At 46.2% G+C, this 14,173-nt stretch overlaps 2 protein-coding genes across 4 annotated transcripts; one reads left to right on the plus strand and one right to left on the minus strand.

The window, feature by feature from the left end:
• Window positions 1-2,979: 2,979 nt before the first annotated feature.
• Window positions 2,980-5,405, minus strand: LOC129602871 (uncharacterized). Its single transcript, XM_055502044.1, has 3 exons — window positions 5,316-5,405; window positions 4,181-4,549; window positions 2,980-3,790 (listed from the first exon to the last, which is right to left on the minus strand). Exons 2-3 carry the CDS (start codon window positions 4,341-4,343, stop codon window positions 3,381-3,383), a joined length of 573 nt encoding a protein of 190 aa, XP_055358019.1. The 5' UTR covers window positions 4,344-4,549; window positions 5,316-5,405; the 3' UTR covers window positions 2,980-3,380.
• Window positions 5,406-9,947: 4,542 nt separating this feature from the next.
• LOC129602870 (uncharacterized) lies at window positions 9,948-12,949 on the plus strand. 3 transcript variants are annotated; one of them, XR_008692450.1, is made up of 4 exons: window positions 9,948-10,620; window positions 10,875-11,901; window positions 11,994-12,338; window positions 12,908-12,949. XR_008692450.1 is itself a non-coding variant. In XM_055502043.1 (2 exons), the coding sequence occupies exons 1-2, from the start codon at window positions 10,500-10,502 to the stop codon at window positions 11,627-11,629; spliced, it is 876 nt and encodes a 291-aa protein (XP_055358018.1). In that variant the 5' UTR covers window positions 9,948-10,499; the 3' UTR covers window positions 11,630-11,922. The 3 variants fall into 3 exon arrangements, 1 of the variants encoding a protein (XP_055358018.1); XR_008692451.1 differs by lacking the exon at window positions 12,908-12,949 and having other exon boundaries at window positions 11,963-11,997; XM_055502043.1 differs by lacking the exons at window positions 11,994-12,338; window positions 12,908-12,949 and having other exon boundaries at window positions 10,875-11,922.
• The last annotated feature ends 1,224 nt before the right edge of the window (window positions 12,950-14,173 follow it).

Raw genomic sequence — 14,173 nt, forward strand, 5'->3', positions numbered from 1 at the left:
TGCGATGGTTGCGCGTAATTGAGGAGGGCGTATGTGCAACAAACAACAAACGTTATACAAATACGGAATTCTTACTGTTACGGAACAAGGTCATTCTGTTTAGAAAACTCTGCTGATCAACAGAGCACCGTGTTCGTACCTCGATCGATGATTGTGATATTCGAAATGTTGTGCAACATGTTAGCCATGGGTACGGCACCGACTGAACAAACTCAACAAAGCGCAGTGCAGTGGCCGATTTTTTCCAGTACACCGTAACCATGATCGCTGGACCGAGAGCAAGCGGAGCTAACAATGATCCCGCGCTGGAGCGCTGGAGGCGAAGCACTTCTGGCCGTTAATAAAGGTAAGTTGTTGGATTATATTTCTCCAACTGAACGGGTAAACCTAAGAAGTCTACGGTACATACAGGCAACAAGGCATTAAATGTCAAGATGATTTACAACACACGTGATGAAGTTCACCCTTTTACAGTGTTCCACAAGCCGGCAATGAGATTTGCCGCATGCGGATAATCTGCAGGAAATCCATCTATGGCTTTATTCCATCATGGAAATTTTCATCTTGGAGACAGCAAAATGCATACAATAGGCCACGTTTTTCAGCAGATGCATTATAACATACATCTTAAGGGAGATGCATTACATGTTTCGAGGTCACCTCGAGCACCGATCCAGCAAGGTTATTGTGTTGACTTTTTAGGGACACCTTCTGGGCCACTCAAAAGTTTGTTTCTACCGTAGTTCAATATAGAAATATATTGTTTGTAAACTTTCAAGAGAGCACCCAAAAAAGCACCCTGGAAATAACCATCACACCTTCCCTTTAATTCCCGTCTGGAAGCTGACTGACATGTCAAACGATATCAGTTTTAATGCTGTAAGGGCGGGGCGCTCCGCCCTCCTGAGTAGCTATTCGCTGTTTCTGGGGATTTCCACCCCGCTGCGGGGTGGAAATTGCTGCGCTGTTTTGACGGATCTGCAGCACAGTTGCACTGGCTGCAGAATCCTTCCTTGTTAGTCTGGTGTTGCTGCGCCTCGGTGCGCATCAGATTCGGCATTAAAGCCTCATCCGGGTTCACCGCTGTTCGCTGTCGAGGATACGCGTGGTACCCATACGGCCCCGCGTTATAATGCCGATGTGGAAGTACACATAATAAAAAGTCACACTAGAAAAGTACTTGTTAAGAAAACTTAATTATGTACAAAGATATTTCGTAAATTGTTTTATGCAACCGTCCGGAACTTGGCTTGTCAGGGCTGCAAATAAAGTACGCAGTAGTTTTAAAAAAATTTAATCATATTCCATCAAAAGAATTTCCAGTTAAACGAAAACCGTTGCTCCGAGCTTTGAGCTTGCAGTTCTAAACGGAATCCAACGACAAGGTCTGTTCGCGAGCCGTTGCCTGCTTGAAGGCAAATATAATCTATCATATCCTAATCACTTTTCCTAATTACAAGAACCACGTTAATTCAGAGGTACAACTTATATTTTTATATTTCACTACGCAAATACACGCAATCATCCCATGGAAATAAATATTATTTGGGCTGCAGAAAACGTAACGATCTTGTTGGAACCAGCGCAACGAAAACTCAGGGTAACCATCTCTTGGGAGTAAGATCTGTGTAATATTATGCAGACTTACATACCTCGGGATAATTGTTGATGATTTTCCGCGTAACCTTGCTCCAGATCCGATCCGATCCGAATCCCAATGGCCAGTGCTTCCAAATCGCACAATGCTGTTTGAAAGAATTGCCCACTGGGACTCAGCTGACTCTGCGTATCACACAGTAGTAAAAGAAGGAAATCCAGTACGTAGCGTTTCAGTCTACAACGTAGACTGAAACGCTACGTACTGGATTGCCTTTCCGGCGGCCCAGTCGCCAAACTATCCGTAACTGTTATCAACTACGATGGTGTAGGAATGACGAGGATAAGGGAAAGCAAGAACAACAGGTTTTGGCAGTAGTTTAATAGCGGTCGGTCGATCGATCGTTCGTAAGAAGTCGTTAGAATGGAATTAAATCCCTCCCGTAAACAGTAACAGACTGCCATTTTATAGGCGAAGAAACAATGAGTGTTTAGGTAAGGCTAAATAAAATGGGATAGGTTTTTTGATTTAAGATTACACTCACACAGTTACTGTTACTCATACTACACTTGTACATCATTAGTCACATACGCTATAATACTTACTGTAAATGCCATAAAAAATAGTCGCTCGTTAAACGTCTGTTTTACCTTCAGTTTGTTACCGTGACGATATTACGTACTTTTCATTTTGTTAGAGCTATCAGCTATGCTCGTTTTAAAGACTACGCCGGTACGCTGTTTGATCGTACGGTCATACTGTAACAACAACTTCGCGTAATTTCACTAAATTTTGATTTTGCGGGCATTCCGGTTAATCGTAGACTTTGGCAGCAGTCGAGCACTGACGAAACCAACACCCGGTTGCGGTAGGCCGAACCAGCGCTGAACCAAAGTATTCGTCATTTCGAATTTGTGATGTACGTATCTGCTTATTTGTGAGAAATGACTGTGAAATTCATACAACTGAATTAATTTGACAAACTGGTCGTTAGCACATGTTAGAAGATGTTCATTTCGGCACCAGTCCACCAGTTAAGTACATGCGGTTAAGTAGTTACGCTAGTGCTCCGGAGCTGCAAAAATCTGCAGTTAAAAGTACCGGTCGGTAACTGTAGATTCTGGCAGTTGTCAAAACTTACTACAATGCCGGCAAAATCAAAAATATTATAACTGATAAAGCCTGTACTGCAGTCTGCAATGTACTCTGTAGTGTATAAGATTATTAAGATGACATCATTAACGCGTAAACTTTCATTCAAGAAAATTTTTTTGTTTGGTCACGCCCTGCTGACGACAGCAGCTAATAATATTTTTTTAAACATACAGCTACGGCAGTATACTACGTTGAGATGAAAAAATGAGACAATTTCTCAATTTCGAGCCGGCCTATGCGCCCTGGTCGGATAGGCATATACGCTACCGCTTAAGCGGATTCGGCATGATAATATATATTCAGCAGTGCTTTCTGCACCACCCATTCCTCCGTGTTGGGGTCCGCACGCACCCAGCACTCCACGACGCTGGGGTTGGGTCCTAGGCGGAGTGTGGCCCACAGGTGCAGCGTCTCCTCGCAGACGGCGGGCCCAGACTCTGAGCAAGAATAGTTGTGCTGCAGCTCGGCGTGCAGCCACCGACCGGGCTCCAGGTGGAGAACGCGCTGCAGCTGGTGATCTTTGGGGATGTACAGAAAGGCCCCTCGCGCTGCACCCGTGATAGTGGATGATCAGCAGTACTCCATACAAATTGTCGACGAAGCCAGTTACTTGTCCATACACAACGTCTCACGCTTTTCTGCCGGTGTCGTGGAGTGCCTGCGTCCTTGCGGCGATGGCCAACGTTGTCCGGTTAAACACTTTACGCTGCAGCCGAAACTGCGCCCGGCCGACGTCTTCATCGGGCAGATGGCCAACGTGTCCACGTTCACAATCACTAAAGCTGCGTTTAGATGCCAAACTAACCTCCGCTGTTGCCCCAATGGGGCGAACCATTTCATCTGGTGCCGTTCCGTTAATCAGGTGGTTCTGATGCCGCCAGACTAATTTGTGAGGGTCACAGTGATGGCAGCGGAACACCGCGGTCTCTCCCGTCAGAACACGCACGGTATCCGGGGAGAGTGTTGTATTCGTCTGCTGCGGTAGTTCGACGCGACCGTGGACGCTTTCTTCTTGGGCAGCCACAACCGCGTTATACACTAGAACGACAATTGCCAATTACGCTTTTCAGCCTGCTTCGTAATTTGAGCAAAAAACAATATTTCGTTGGAAAATAGTAATCTGACAATCCAATCTGAATTACCAAGTTAAAAAGTCATTTATTGCAAGTCAGTACTTAAACGCGCTTGCTGGCGCTATACATATTATCCAGGACAACTGTATGTGTGATATGTATTGGTGAAAGTTAAAATTTAATAACATTTTGATGTTAGGAAGCGGCTGCATGCCAAGAAATATTTATATTTACACTTAACTTCCTAATAGAACTCAGTAAGCATCTGTTAGTTTTATGTAAACTTTTAAAATGGCGCTGAAGTAAAAGTCCGTGGATGCGTCAATACACAGATACTATAAATCGTATTGCTTACGCAAAATGTCCTCTTCTTCACGTTTGGTGTTCTTCGCCGAACTACAACTCAAAGCTTTCGCCAGCAGTAATGTCGCAATAAGCACGATACAGATTTTAATTCGTCTTTCAAGATCGTATAAGCTGCACACCGGATGCCCCAGTAAGCTGGCCGCACACATCATGACTATTATTCATAACAAATAAATTATGGTAGTAACATGATAATCTGATGAATTCTCCACGATTTACATTATATCCATTTCCGGGATCACGATTACGTCTTGCAGTAAATGCGAGCGTAGGTAATTTAAGGGACTTTCGCTGTTTATTACCGTAGTTCTGAACTGCTTCGATCCACACTTAAAATCTCGATTCAGGCTTTCTAAAACTATGACCAAGAAACATCGGATTTCAATTGCAGGGTCTCTATCAGTTAAGTACTGTTAAAATGTTGGTCTCTCGTTCTCTGCGTGATAGGTTGTCAATTTGCGGGCCCGTGCTCAAACTCGGACTTGGACTCGGACTTGGACTACTAAAACTTGGACTTGGACTTCACTTGGACTCTAAAACTTGGACTTCACTTGGACTCTAAAACTCGGACTTCACTTGGACTCTAAAAATTGGACTTTATGACATGACTTGGAATTAGGCGTTTCTTATGTTTCTTCGTGTTTTCTTAGGTTTCTTAGGTTTCTAGGTTTCTTAGGTTTCTTAGGTTTCTTAGGCTTCTTAAATTTCTTAGTTTTCTTAGGTTTATTACGTTTCTTAATTTTCTTAGGTTTCTTAGGTTTCTAAAGTTTCTTAGGTTTCTTAGGTTTCTCAGAATACCAAAGAATACTTAGATAACCTAAGAAATGTTATTAACCTCAGAAACCTAAGAAACCTAAGAAACCTGAGAAAACATGAAGAAACGTAAGAAGACATGAGAAACGCCTGTATCCAAGTCGAAGTCTTAGTAAAGTCCGAGTTTTAGAGTCCAAGTGAAGTCCAGGTCCAAGTTTTAGTAGTCCAAGTCCGAGTCCAAGTCCGAGCTTGAGCGCGGGCCCAATTTGCGGACGATTACAGACACATCACGTGTAGGTAACTGCCATACGACGCGATCGAGCACATTAAGCCGTTTGTTGTTGTGGGTTGGCTCGTGTCCTCGTATGTACCATTTATAACTCCCGGGACCTGCAACGTGACAAAGATGCTTGGCGAATAATGCTACGAGTCGCTTCTCATTCTTCGCTTGAGGCGCAAGACCGTAACCAAATTTTCGTCCACTTATTCCTCTGACAGAAGCAGAAAACGCTGGTAGTTTAGCAAACTAGCAGGATTGCGCAATTTAGCCCAAGGTAGCGTAATATCTGGCATCGCTCCATCCTTATAATTTTTCTGGTAGAAATGCTCCTGGACAAAAACATTTACAAAACACGTGCAATAGAAATACGAATAAAAAACATACAAACGAGTAAAAACAGACTTGTGAAACTATAATCACTTTGCTGCATATATTCGTTAAAGGTCAACCATCAAAATCTTCTTCTTTCGACGATTCAGCGCACTCACTCAGCAGACTTGCGACGTTTGTGGTGAGCCTCACAGATCAAATTTGAATTCTTTTGCATTTTGCAGATTCTAGCAAATATAGTAGCTATTTTTATAACACAGTATTTGCAAAAAATATTGAGATTTTCATGCGACACTGCCCCTAGACATTCGGTTGCTACTGCGGCAAATTCCCCGCCAACCTTAACGAGGTCTCCAGTCTCTTCACTCTACAGCTTCCCAGGCATCGTCGCCTGGTCCAGCCTTGACCACAACGACGTCGCCTCCCTGAAGGGTATCATCCTGCCGCAGGAGCCCTGCTGCTTCTCCTTCGGCTGCGTTCCTGGCGTAGTCTGTACCGTACGCTGTAATGAACTTGGCATCACGTTGGACGGTTTATGTTGAGCAAGGCTTTTTGCACCACCCATTCCTCCGTGTCGACGTCTGCGCGCACCCAGCACTCCACGACGCTGGGATTCCGCCCCCACCGGAAGCGGGCGCCAAGAAATACCGTCTGCTCACAGAAGGCTGGCTCGGACTCAGAGCAAGAATAGTTTTGCTTCCAATCGGAGTGCAGCCAGCGGCCAGGCCCCAGATGGAAAACGCGCTCCAGCAGATGACCTTTAGGGACATATAAAAAGCCCCCTCGCGCTTTCCAAACGAAATGTTTTCCTGTGTCAGGACAGCAACGGAAGTTAGCTCGGCACTTAAACTCCCCTTTCACGCCCGCGACCGTCGTCACGTTGTCCATCTGCCCGATGAAGACGTCGACCGGACGCAGTTTCGGCCGCAGCGTAAAGTGTTTGACCGGACATCGTTGACCATCGCCACAAGGACGCAGACACTCCACGCTGCCGGCGGAGAAGCGCGAGACGTTGTGTATGGACAGGTAACTGGCCTCGTCGACAATTTGCACGGAATACTGCTGGTCCTGTACTACCACGGGCGCAGTCCCGATAATCAAGTTATCCTGGTGACGCCACAGTAGCTTGTGAGGTTCATAGTGGAAACAGCGGAATACGGCGGTTTCTCCCGTCAGAACACGCACGGTATCCGGTGAGAGTGTTGTGTTCGTCTGTTGAGGTAGTTCAACACGTCCGTCGAAGTTTTTTTCTTGGGCAGCGACAACCGCGTTCCATACTGAAGCAACAAATTTATATGATTACTCCTACACGCCACGCGACAACGACGATAGTGGGCTCGGAATTTTACTTCCTTTGGGCAAATATGCCGAACATGGCCGGAAACGGCCCCAAGCCATCACACGAAAAAAAAACAGAAATTTTTTACTGCGACAAGTGACACGAGTTAGCGTTGTAACATTCTCTAATTTATACCCTTCACATGAAGATCTAACCAAGACAGACCGAACACAACCAAACACAGCTGGAGACAGAACACAACCAAAAGGGGCGTATCGTGTGTCGTAATACCCGGATTCCTTGGTCCCGCTGAATCCGTCCCATTACTCCTACACGCCACGCGACAACGACGATAGTGGGCTCGGAATTTTACTTCCTTTGGGCAAATATGCCGAACATGGCCGGAAACGGCCCCAAGCCCAAACCCAAGACAAAACACAAAAAGAAGGACGTGATGAACCAGTGCAGCGTGGTGGAGGGCCATCGTTAATGCTGCGTTTGACGTAATGTGCGGGAGGATAAATTCTTTGAAAATTTGGTAAACTAGTTAAACACGACAATGGAAACTGTTTCGGCGGAATTCACGCCGAACAGTACGGCAAAGGGAGGCGTATACGACGCAGTCGTATAGGTGAAGCGGGCTGCCAGAAAATCCTGACGCATCCCGCGGGACAATGCAAGGCAACTAATGGCAAGGAACTTTTGTGGACAATCTGGGAATTCCGCAGATTGGCCAAATCAACGCAACTCAAATTCCGTACCATGTACGGAAGGCTAAAAGCACATAAGCGGATACACAAGACGGTAACGGCAGTCGGCAATGGAGTATACACGATGCATGTAGAAGACGTGCACAATAAGGAAAGGAGACACACTCAGGCAGCAGATCCGGGAAAAAGTAATGCATGCAAGTCGGTCATGATGGTGTGCGCGTTGACGGACAAATGATGAACCTTTGCCTAAAACAATTGAACGGACGCGATGAATCCGGGTCAAAGGAAAACTCAAAGGCAGTATGCGGCAAAAAGTAGACAGAATAACCCATCCAGGAACTACGTAGAATACAGAGGTCATACGGAATCGAGCTCACTTTGCGCTGGAAGCCGGTTGTTCGGTGCAGGCGGTGGCGCGATGGTCTTTCCGGCAGAATCCGCAGATGTGTGGATACCGACAAGGGACGTCCCGGCAAGGTCTGTGTTCGTTGAAATTAAAGCAGCAGTAGTTCGGAAAGGGAGGTTCCCGGGTGCTTAAATGCTTGGCCCGAACCAAATTACCTTAGGCTGCAAAACTTGAGAACCCGAGGTACGGCGGGAATCCGCCGAAAAATACCCATCAGCCGTGCAGTCGCGACGCGAGGTGTCAGAAAGGTCAAACTTCTCAATCTCGGCTTCTTCACGGAATTCACAATCAAACGCAACAACAGCTTCGTCGTCATACATACAGCGTTTGCGAGACAAGTAAACCTGGTATTCCAGGAACTCGATGAGTACTGGTAAGGCGTTGGTCTTCCGTGCGAGGTCTAAGGCGGCCATAATGTTGCCGGCAAATAGTTCATCGCACGAAATTTCATGCGGCTTAACGTCTTTAGCAGCCTTGTGAGCTGCCTTCACGAAAGGCAGCGTATGCGGTCGGGGAAGGTTACGGGCTAAAAGGGACGTGCGGGTGCCGTTGGTGGAACTGCGGTGCGTGCTCGACGGGCTGCCTGAACTTTCGTCATCCGAGGCTGACTGGCGGGCTTTGTCGGTGCGCGTTGGTAAACGGCTCGGACGGAGAGGACCATTAACAGTGGAGGCGGTAACAGGAGAAGAGTTGACCACGTGCTCCAGTACAAAGATCTCGAGCTGGTTGCGGTCGCGGATGCTGGTGATAAAGGTCAGGTTCTCGGGGAATTTCTTGACTTTCCCCAGCAAAATAACATCGTCGATGGAGTTGTATCCGTTGTCGAAAAGCTGTGAAACCGACGCCGCGGAAATTCCGATAGCTGTAGCCAGGTCTGAGGGTGAGTCACCTTTACCTGCTGCAGCTTCGGTTTCCGATTCCAAAGGTTCATCTGGGCGGAGTAAATCATAAAGCCGCTGAACAAGAGCTGGTTTCAGCTCGTCAAAAACTTGCTCGCCTTCAACTTGGACAATGAGCTGCTTGATCTCTGGAAGGTTCAAGCGGCCCAGTTGCTTCAGACTGAACGTGCGAGCTTGTTCGAGAGTCACAGACATGACAGATAATTTAACGTAAAAGGAACGAAAAATGTTTAACGATCAGTAATATGGACGGAAATTTTTTACTGCGACAAGTGACACGAGTTAGCGTTGTAACATTCTCTAATTTATACCCTTCACATGAAGATCTAACCAAGACAGACCGAACACAACCAAACACAGCTGGAGACAGAACACAACCAAAAGGGGCGTATCGTGTGTCGTAATACCCGGATTCCTTGGTCCCGCTGAATCCGTCCCATTTAACGAAAAAAAAAGGTAGTTCAACAAAATTCAACTGAGGTAGTTCAACACGTCCGTCGAAGTTTTTTTCTTGGGCAGCGACAACCGCGTTCCATACTGAAGCAACAAATTTATATGATTTAACGAAAAAAAAACCACCCCATAATGAATCTCACAGCGCATTTTTATCACTACACTACCGAAAAAATTGTTAAGTTAAAATGCGCGCTAACATGGTCGCCCGAAAAATCTATCCGCACACTTTATAAGATTTAAAAAGATTTATGAGATCTGATTTATGAGATGCAGTTCAGATCGCGAACCTAAAAGCTTCTTTGGCGCAGAAGTAAACTTCCGTTTGATCGATAATACGTGCAAAATCACAGCACTTACGCAAAATGTCTTCTTCTTCCTGTTTGTTCTTTTTTTCCGTCGGACTGCAACCCAAGGTTAACGTAAGCAGTAGTGCTACATTTAGCACCGAAAGGATGCGGGTTCGTTTTGCGAGGTCACATAAACTGCTCACCAGCATAGCTTCCTTCGTCATAACAAATTATGGTGTAATCGTAATAATCATAATACTCGAAATAATCGTAATAATCATAATAATCGTAATAATACGTAATCTACGGTACGATACATACATACGATACATACATACGATACAAACATACGATCCAAGGTATACATAGGATGTTTATTTAGCAGCACATGCTCCGCTTTAGCGTTTAGCATCCGCTGTTACGCATCCGAATTTTCCATCGAACCCAGTTTCAGGGTCATTTTCAAACTTGGAACTTTGAAAAATTGCACTACACATCATAACTGCACTGCAGAACAGCAATTTTCGGAAAAATTAGTTATGCTAATGTCTTGGGTGATTGTTTTTGGGTGCGTTTCAATGTTTAATGTTTGATCGCTCTTATTAGTGCATATTTGCGCAGGTGTATATTTTGGGGAAATTGGCTGTCGCCGAATAAATACACGTATGTAGCTGCTCGCGGGATCAGTCCTTATCAGTGTAGAAAGATCCATGGAAAGCTGGCTGGTGCTTGTGTTCTGCAGCATCATAGCCATTTTGGCGGCGACCTCGAGTGCGTACTGCTGAAATAATCGCGACCTTGGATGCTAGCCATTGGATTGCACATTATGATTACGGAGTTGTGTATTTTATTAAGATGAATGGAGTTAAAGCGTGTGAAACATCCAGTGTATCTGTACGTTCTAGATGACCTCGAAAAAACGTATTAGCATCTGTTCCGCCCTAATAGCGACACTACTGTTTGCGCAAACCTTGGGCTGTAGTCCGGCGGAGAGGAGGACAAAACAAGACGAAGAGGACATTTTGCGTAAGCACTGTAATGACACAGTTTGCATACTGCCAAAAACGAAATCGTGTTTCAGCGTTGGTTACGGAGTTAACTTACTACAGCCGCCCTATCAAATAAAAGCACAGTGTGGTCCAGGGATAGTTGCACACACATTGCTTGCTGCCCAAGCTCGTGTGTTCTGTTTTGTTTTCTATCCTTTTCATCAGTTTTAATTAAAATGCAATCGTAAACTGTGTATGGAGCTTTTCTGGGAGACAACTTTGCCGTTTCAGTGTGGAACGCAGTGCGAGGCGCCCAAACAGAAAGCGTTGATGGTCGTATTGAGCTACCCCAAAACCAGTCTTCTACACCCTTACCGGATACCGTGCGTATTTTGACGGGAGAGACCGCCGTATTCCGCTGCTATCACTATAATCCTCACAAGCTACTGTGGCGTCACCAGGATAACCTGATTAAAGGAACTGCGCCCGTGGTAGTACAGGACCAGCAGTACTCCATACAAACTGTCGACGAAGCCAATTACCTGTCTATACACAATGTCTCGCGCTTTTCCGCCGGCAGCGTGGAGTGCCTCCGTCCCTGCGGCGATGGCCAACGATGTCCGGTCAAACACTTTACGCTGCGGCCGAAACTGCGCCCGGCCGACGTCTTCATCGGACACATGCCCAACGTCACGACGCTCACCGGCGTAGATGGCACGTTCAAATGCCAGGTGAACTTCCGCTGCTGTCCCTCCGCGGAGGACCACTTCATCTGGAAAGTGCGAGGTGGCTTTGTATATCTGCCCGAAGGTCATCTTCTGGAGCGCGTTGTCCACCTGCAGCCAGGCCGATGGCTGCACGTGCACCGAAAGCAAAACTATTTGTGCTCGGAGTCTGAGCCGGCATTCTGCGAGCAGACGTTGTTTGTGTGGGCCCGCCTTCGTTTTGGACCAAATCCCAGCGTGGTCGAGTGCTGGGCGCGGGCGGACGTCGATTCGGAGGAATGGGTAATACAAAAAGCGTTGCTGGACATAATTCGTCCTTGAACGGTCCTTCATATTTCGCGCGGACGTTTTTATTCTAGTGTTTCGATTGTTAAATGTTGCTAGCACAGAGCCTGTGAAACCGCAGTGCTCTTTTTCCCGATTCTGAGCAACGCAACTCTGTTTTTACTACTTTTTATTTGTTTACGATCACATGATTGTTGGAGCATGTTCAGCCGACCTGCATTATTACGTTCTTGAGTGATACAGCCTACAGATAATGTTGACCGACTCACCCAGTGCGATTTTGTTTGTGAAGATATTGTCTCCAACTAGTAAGTACTGTGGTATAAGAAAGGACAGTGAGACAATCTTCGATTTTTGTGTGCAATGCAGAATTGTAGAGATTATCAACATGCTGCAGTAGGGCAGCACGAAACCCTTCCCGGGCCCTATCCAAACCGGTCGTGATTTTAAGGCAGCGTGGCCAAAAAGTGCATATCTGGGAAGAGGAACCTAGCATACCTATCTCCAAACGATCAGATTGCATGTTACGGAACGATTACCAACGGCTTGTCCTTTCGCATCGGGAACGCCCACTCGCAGTAGATCGTCAGCGGGGTCATGGAGTTGATGCGGGTTTCCAGTACGGTGAAGAGCAGTTCGGCCCTCGATGGACTGCTGCAGAGGAAGATCGGATTCCGCACTGGAGGAATTGTCGCCGCGTCGGACAACTGCTTATACTTTCGTCGCTATTTTTCTCCAACACGAAGTAAGTCGTTCGGAATTCTCTCCGAAGATTCCGTGATACGGTTAACCAAAATAGATAGAATTAGAGCGGCGATCTTGAAAAAAGTCACGTACCGCCGGTTCTTCGAACACCATCGTGTAGTTGGCCCGGTCCTCGATGCGCACGGATGGCATGGTGAAAATGTCCAGACTATAATACAGTAAATGCGAGCGATGGCGGGGAAATCTCTCGTAAGCAGAATCTCTCCGTTACGCTTATTAAATAAAATTAGCGAAATTATGCCGTTTCTGCCAGACTGAGAAACGTCATAACCAGCTGATTGCATTTTAGTATAAAAGCGAGCGTACAATTTTTGCCACACTAGAAAAACCTTTTTTTTACAAGCGTCCCCCAAAAAATCGGTTTTTGCGCAGACACATGCGTGCGCTTCGTATCGACTCAAAATACGAGTAACTTTGTTGCAGTTAAAAGGCTTACTTAAACGTGATGGAATACGAAAGCTGTTCTAAATCGTAAAACCGTTTTTTCAAAACCATTTTATTGTAACGGTGTCGCTGGAAACGTAAGAATCCTCCCGTGACGTTGTACAGGGTGGCCATCCGGGCGTTCAGTATGCGCCAGGCGACAATCAAGTAGAAATGGTAAAACTGTATTATCAGGGCCAAGAAGGTCATGCTAAGTGGTGGATGCGCCATAGGCGAAGGCTGCGCAATCACCGCTCGTTGCAAATTTTTTCGGAAGAACATATGCATATGGAGATACCCATGGGGTTTCCACTACAACAGGAACACCACGGATCTGGCCGACTGCACACATGACTGACCTGGTCACACAATGTTTTGTCCGCATATCGTCGTCTGTTATTGGTTTCGATTTAACAGCCTGCATTACAAATGGGTCTAGGCTTTATACTTATTATTTTATATTACGTACTAATTCTCTCTATTAGCAAACGGTAAACGGATGTCGCGGTGTGCGTATACACCGCCTACCACCGTTGGGAAATGTCCACACCGCAGTTAATACTGTACGTACATGCTGTTACTATGTACGTACTGTTATTACCGAGTCCTGCCGTGGTGGCCCGTGCATAATCTGTACTGTATGGTAAGTACTTCCTTACAGTACGCTTACGACTCATTTAAAATTTGATGATGGCTACGGTATGCATCCATGGAAACGAACGGAATGGGGCGACTGTCAGATTTTCCGTTTACAACAGACTGCCCGTGATACGAACATGAGTCCTGACACAATACCGTAGTGCCGTCTGCATGCTTCACAATATTTCCCACCGCCTGGATTTTTTAGCCACGGTTTTAGTACTGTAGCACGGTACCTCACCTGTAGATTAATCTTTCTATAAGCCTTTCATACAATCAAAACAATTCCGTCCGGTACAGGAGGCGCCCTAGATTCAGCACGCTAATGTGACAATCATTCAGTGCTCCACTATTTCCTGACCTTTTGACGCATTGCCTGGGCAGTTAGTTTTATTCCAGAGAATCGTGACGCAAAAAGCCTTGTGATCAGTTTATCACTGTTTCTGTGTTGGATAATTTCCACCGCAAAAATAATGGTAAACTGATTACAACGTTTAAAACGTCATTTATCTAAGTGGTCTACATAACTCGAAATACCTAACTCGAATCACATAATTTCGCCGCCCATGCTGGGCGCCGCCCTATCGTGGACTGCAACGATCGCATACCGCCGCCCATAAAAATGGGTATCTCGATGCGGCAGAGGGGTTGGTGCGCCCTGTGGGTCGAGCACCACCCACAAGTCTTTGGTGGCAGCTGAGCTACCTGGGCCTGGGCTGTTTGTGTCCGGGTGGCGAAGAGCCGGACGCGGGC

This window comes from Paramacrobiotus metropolitanus, unplaced genomic scaffold (assembly GCF_019649055.1).
Source record: "Paramacrobiotus metropolitanus isolate TYO unplaced genomic scaffold, Prichtersi_v1.0 Parri_scaffold0000004, whole genome shotgun sequence".
In the NCBI taxonomy this organism is placed as follows: domain Eukaryota; kingdom Metazoa; phylum Tardigrada; class Eutardigrada; order Parachela; family Macrobiotidae; genus Paramacrobiotus; species Paramacrobiotus metropolitanus.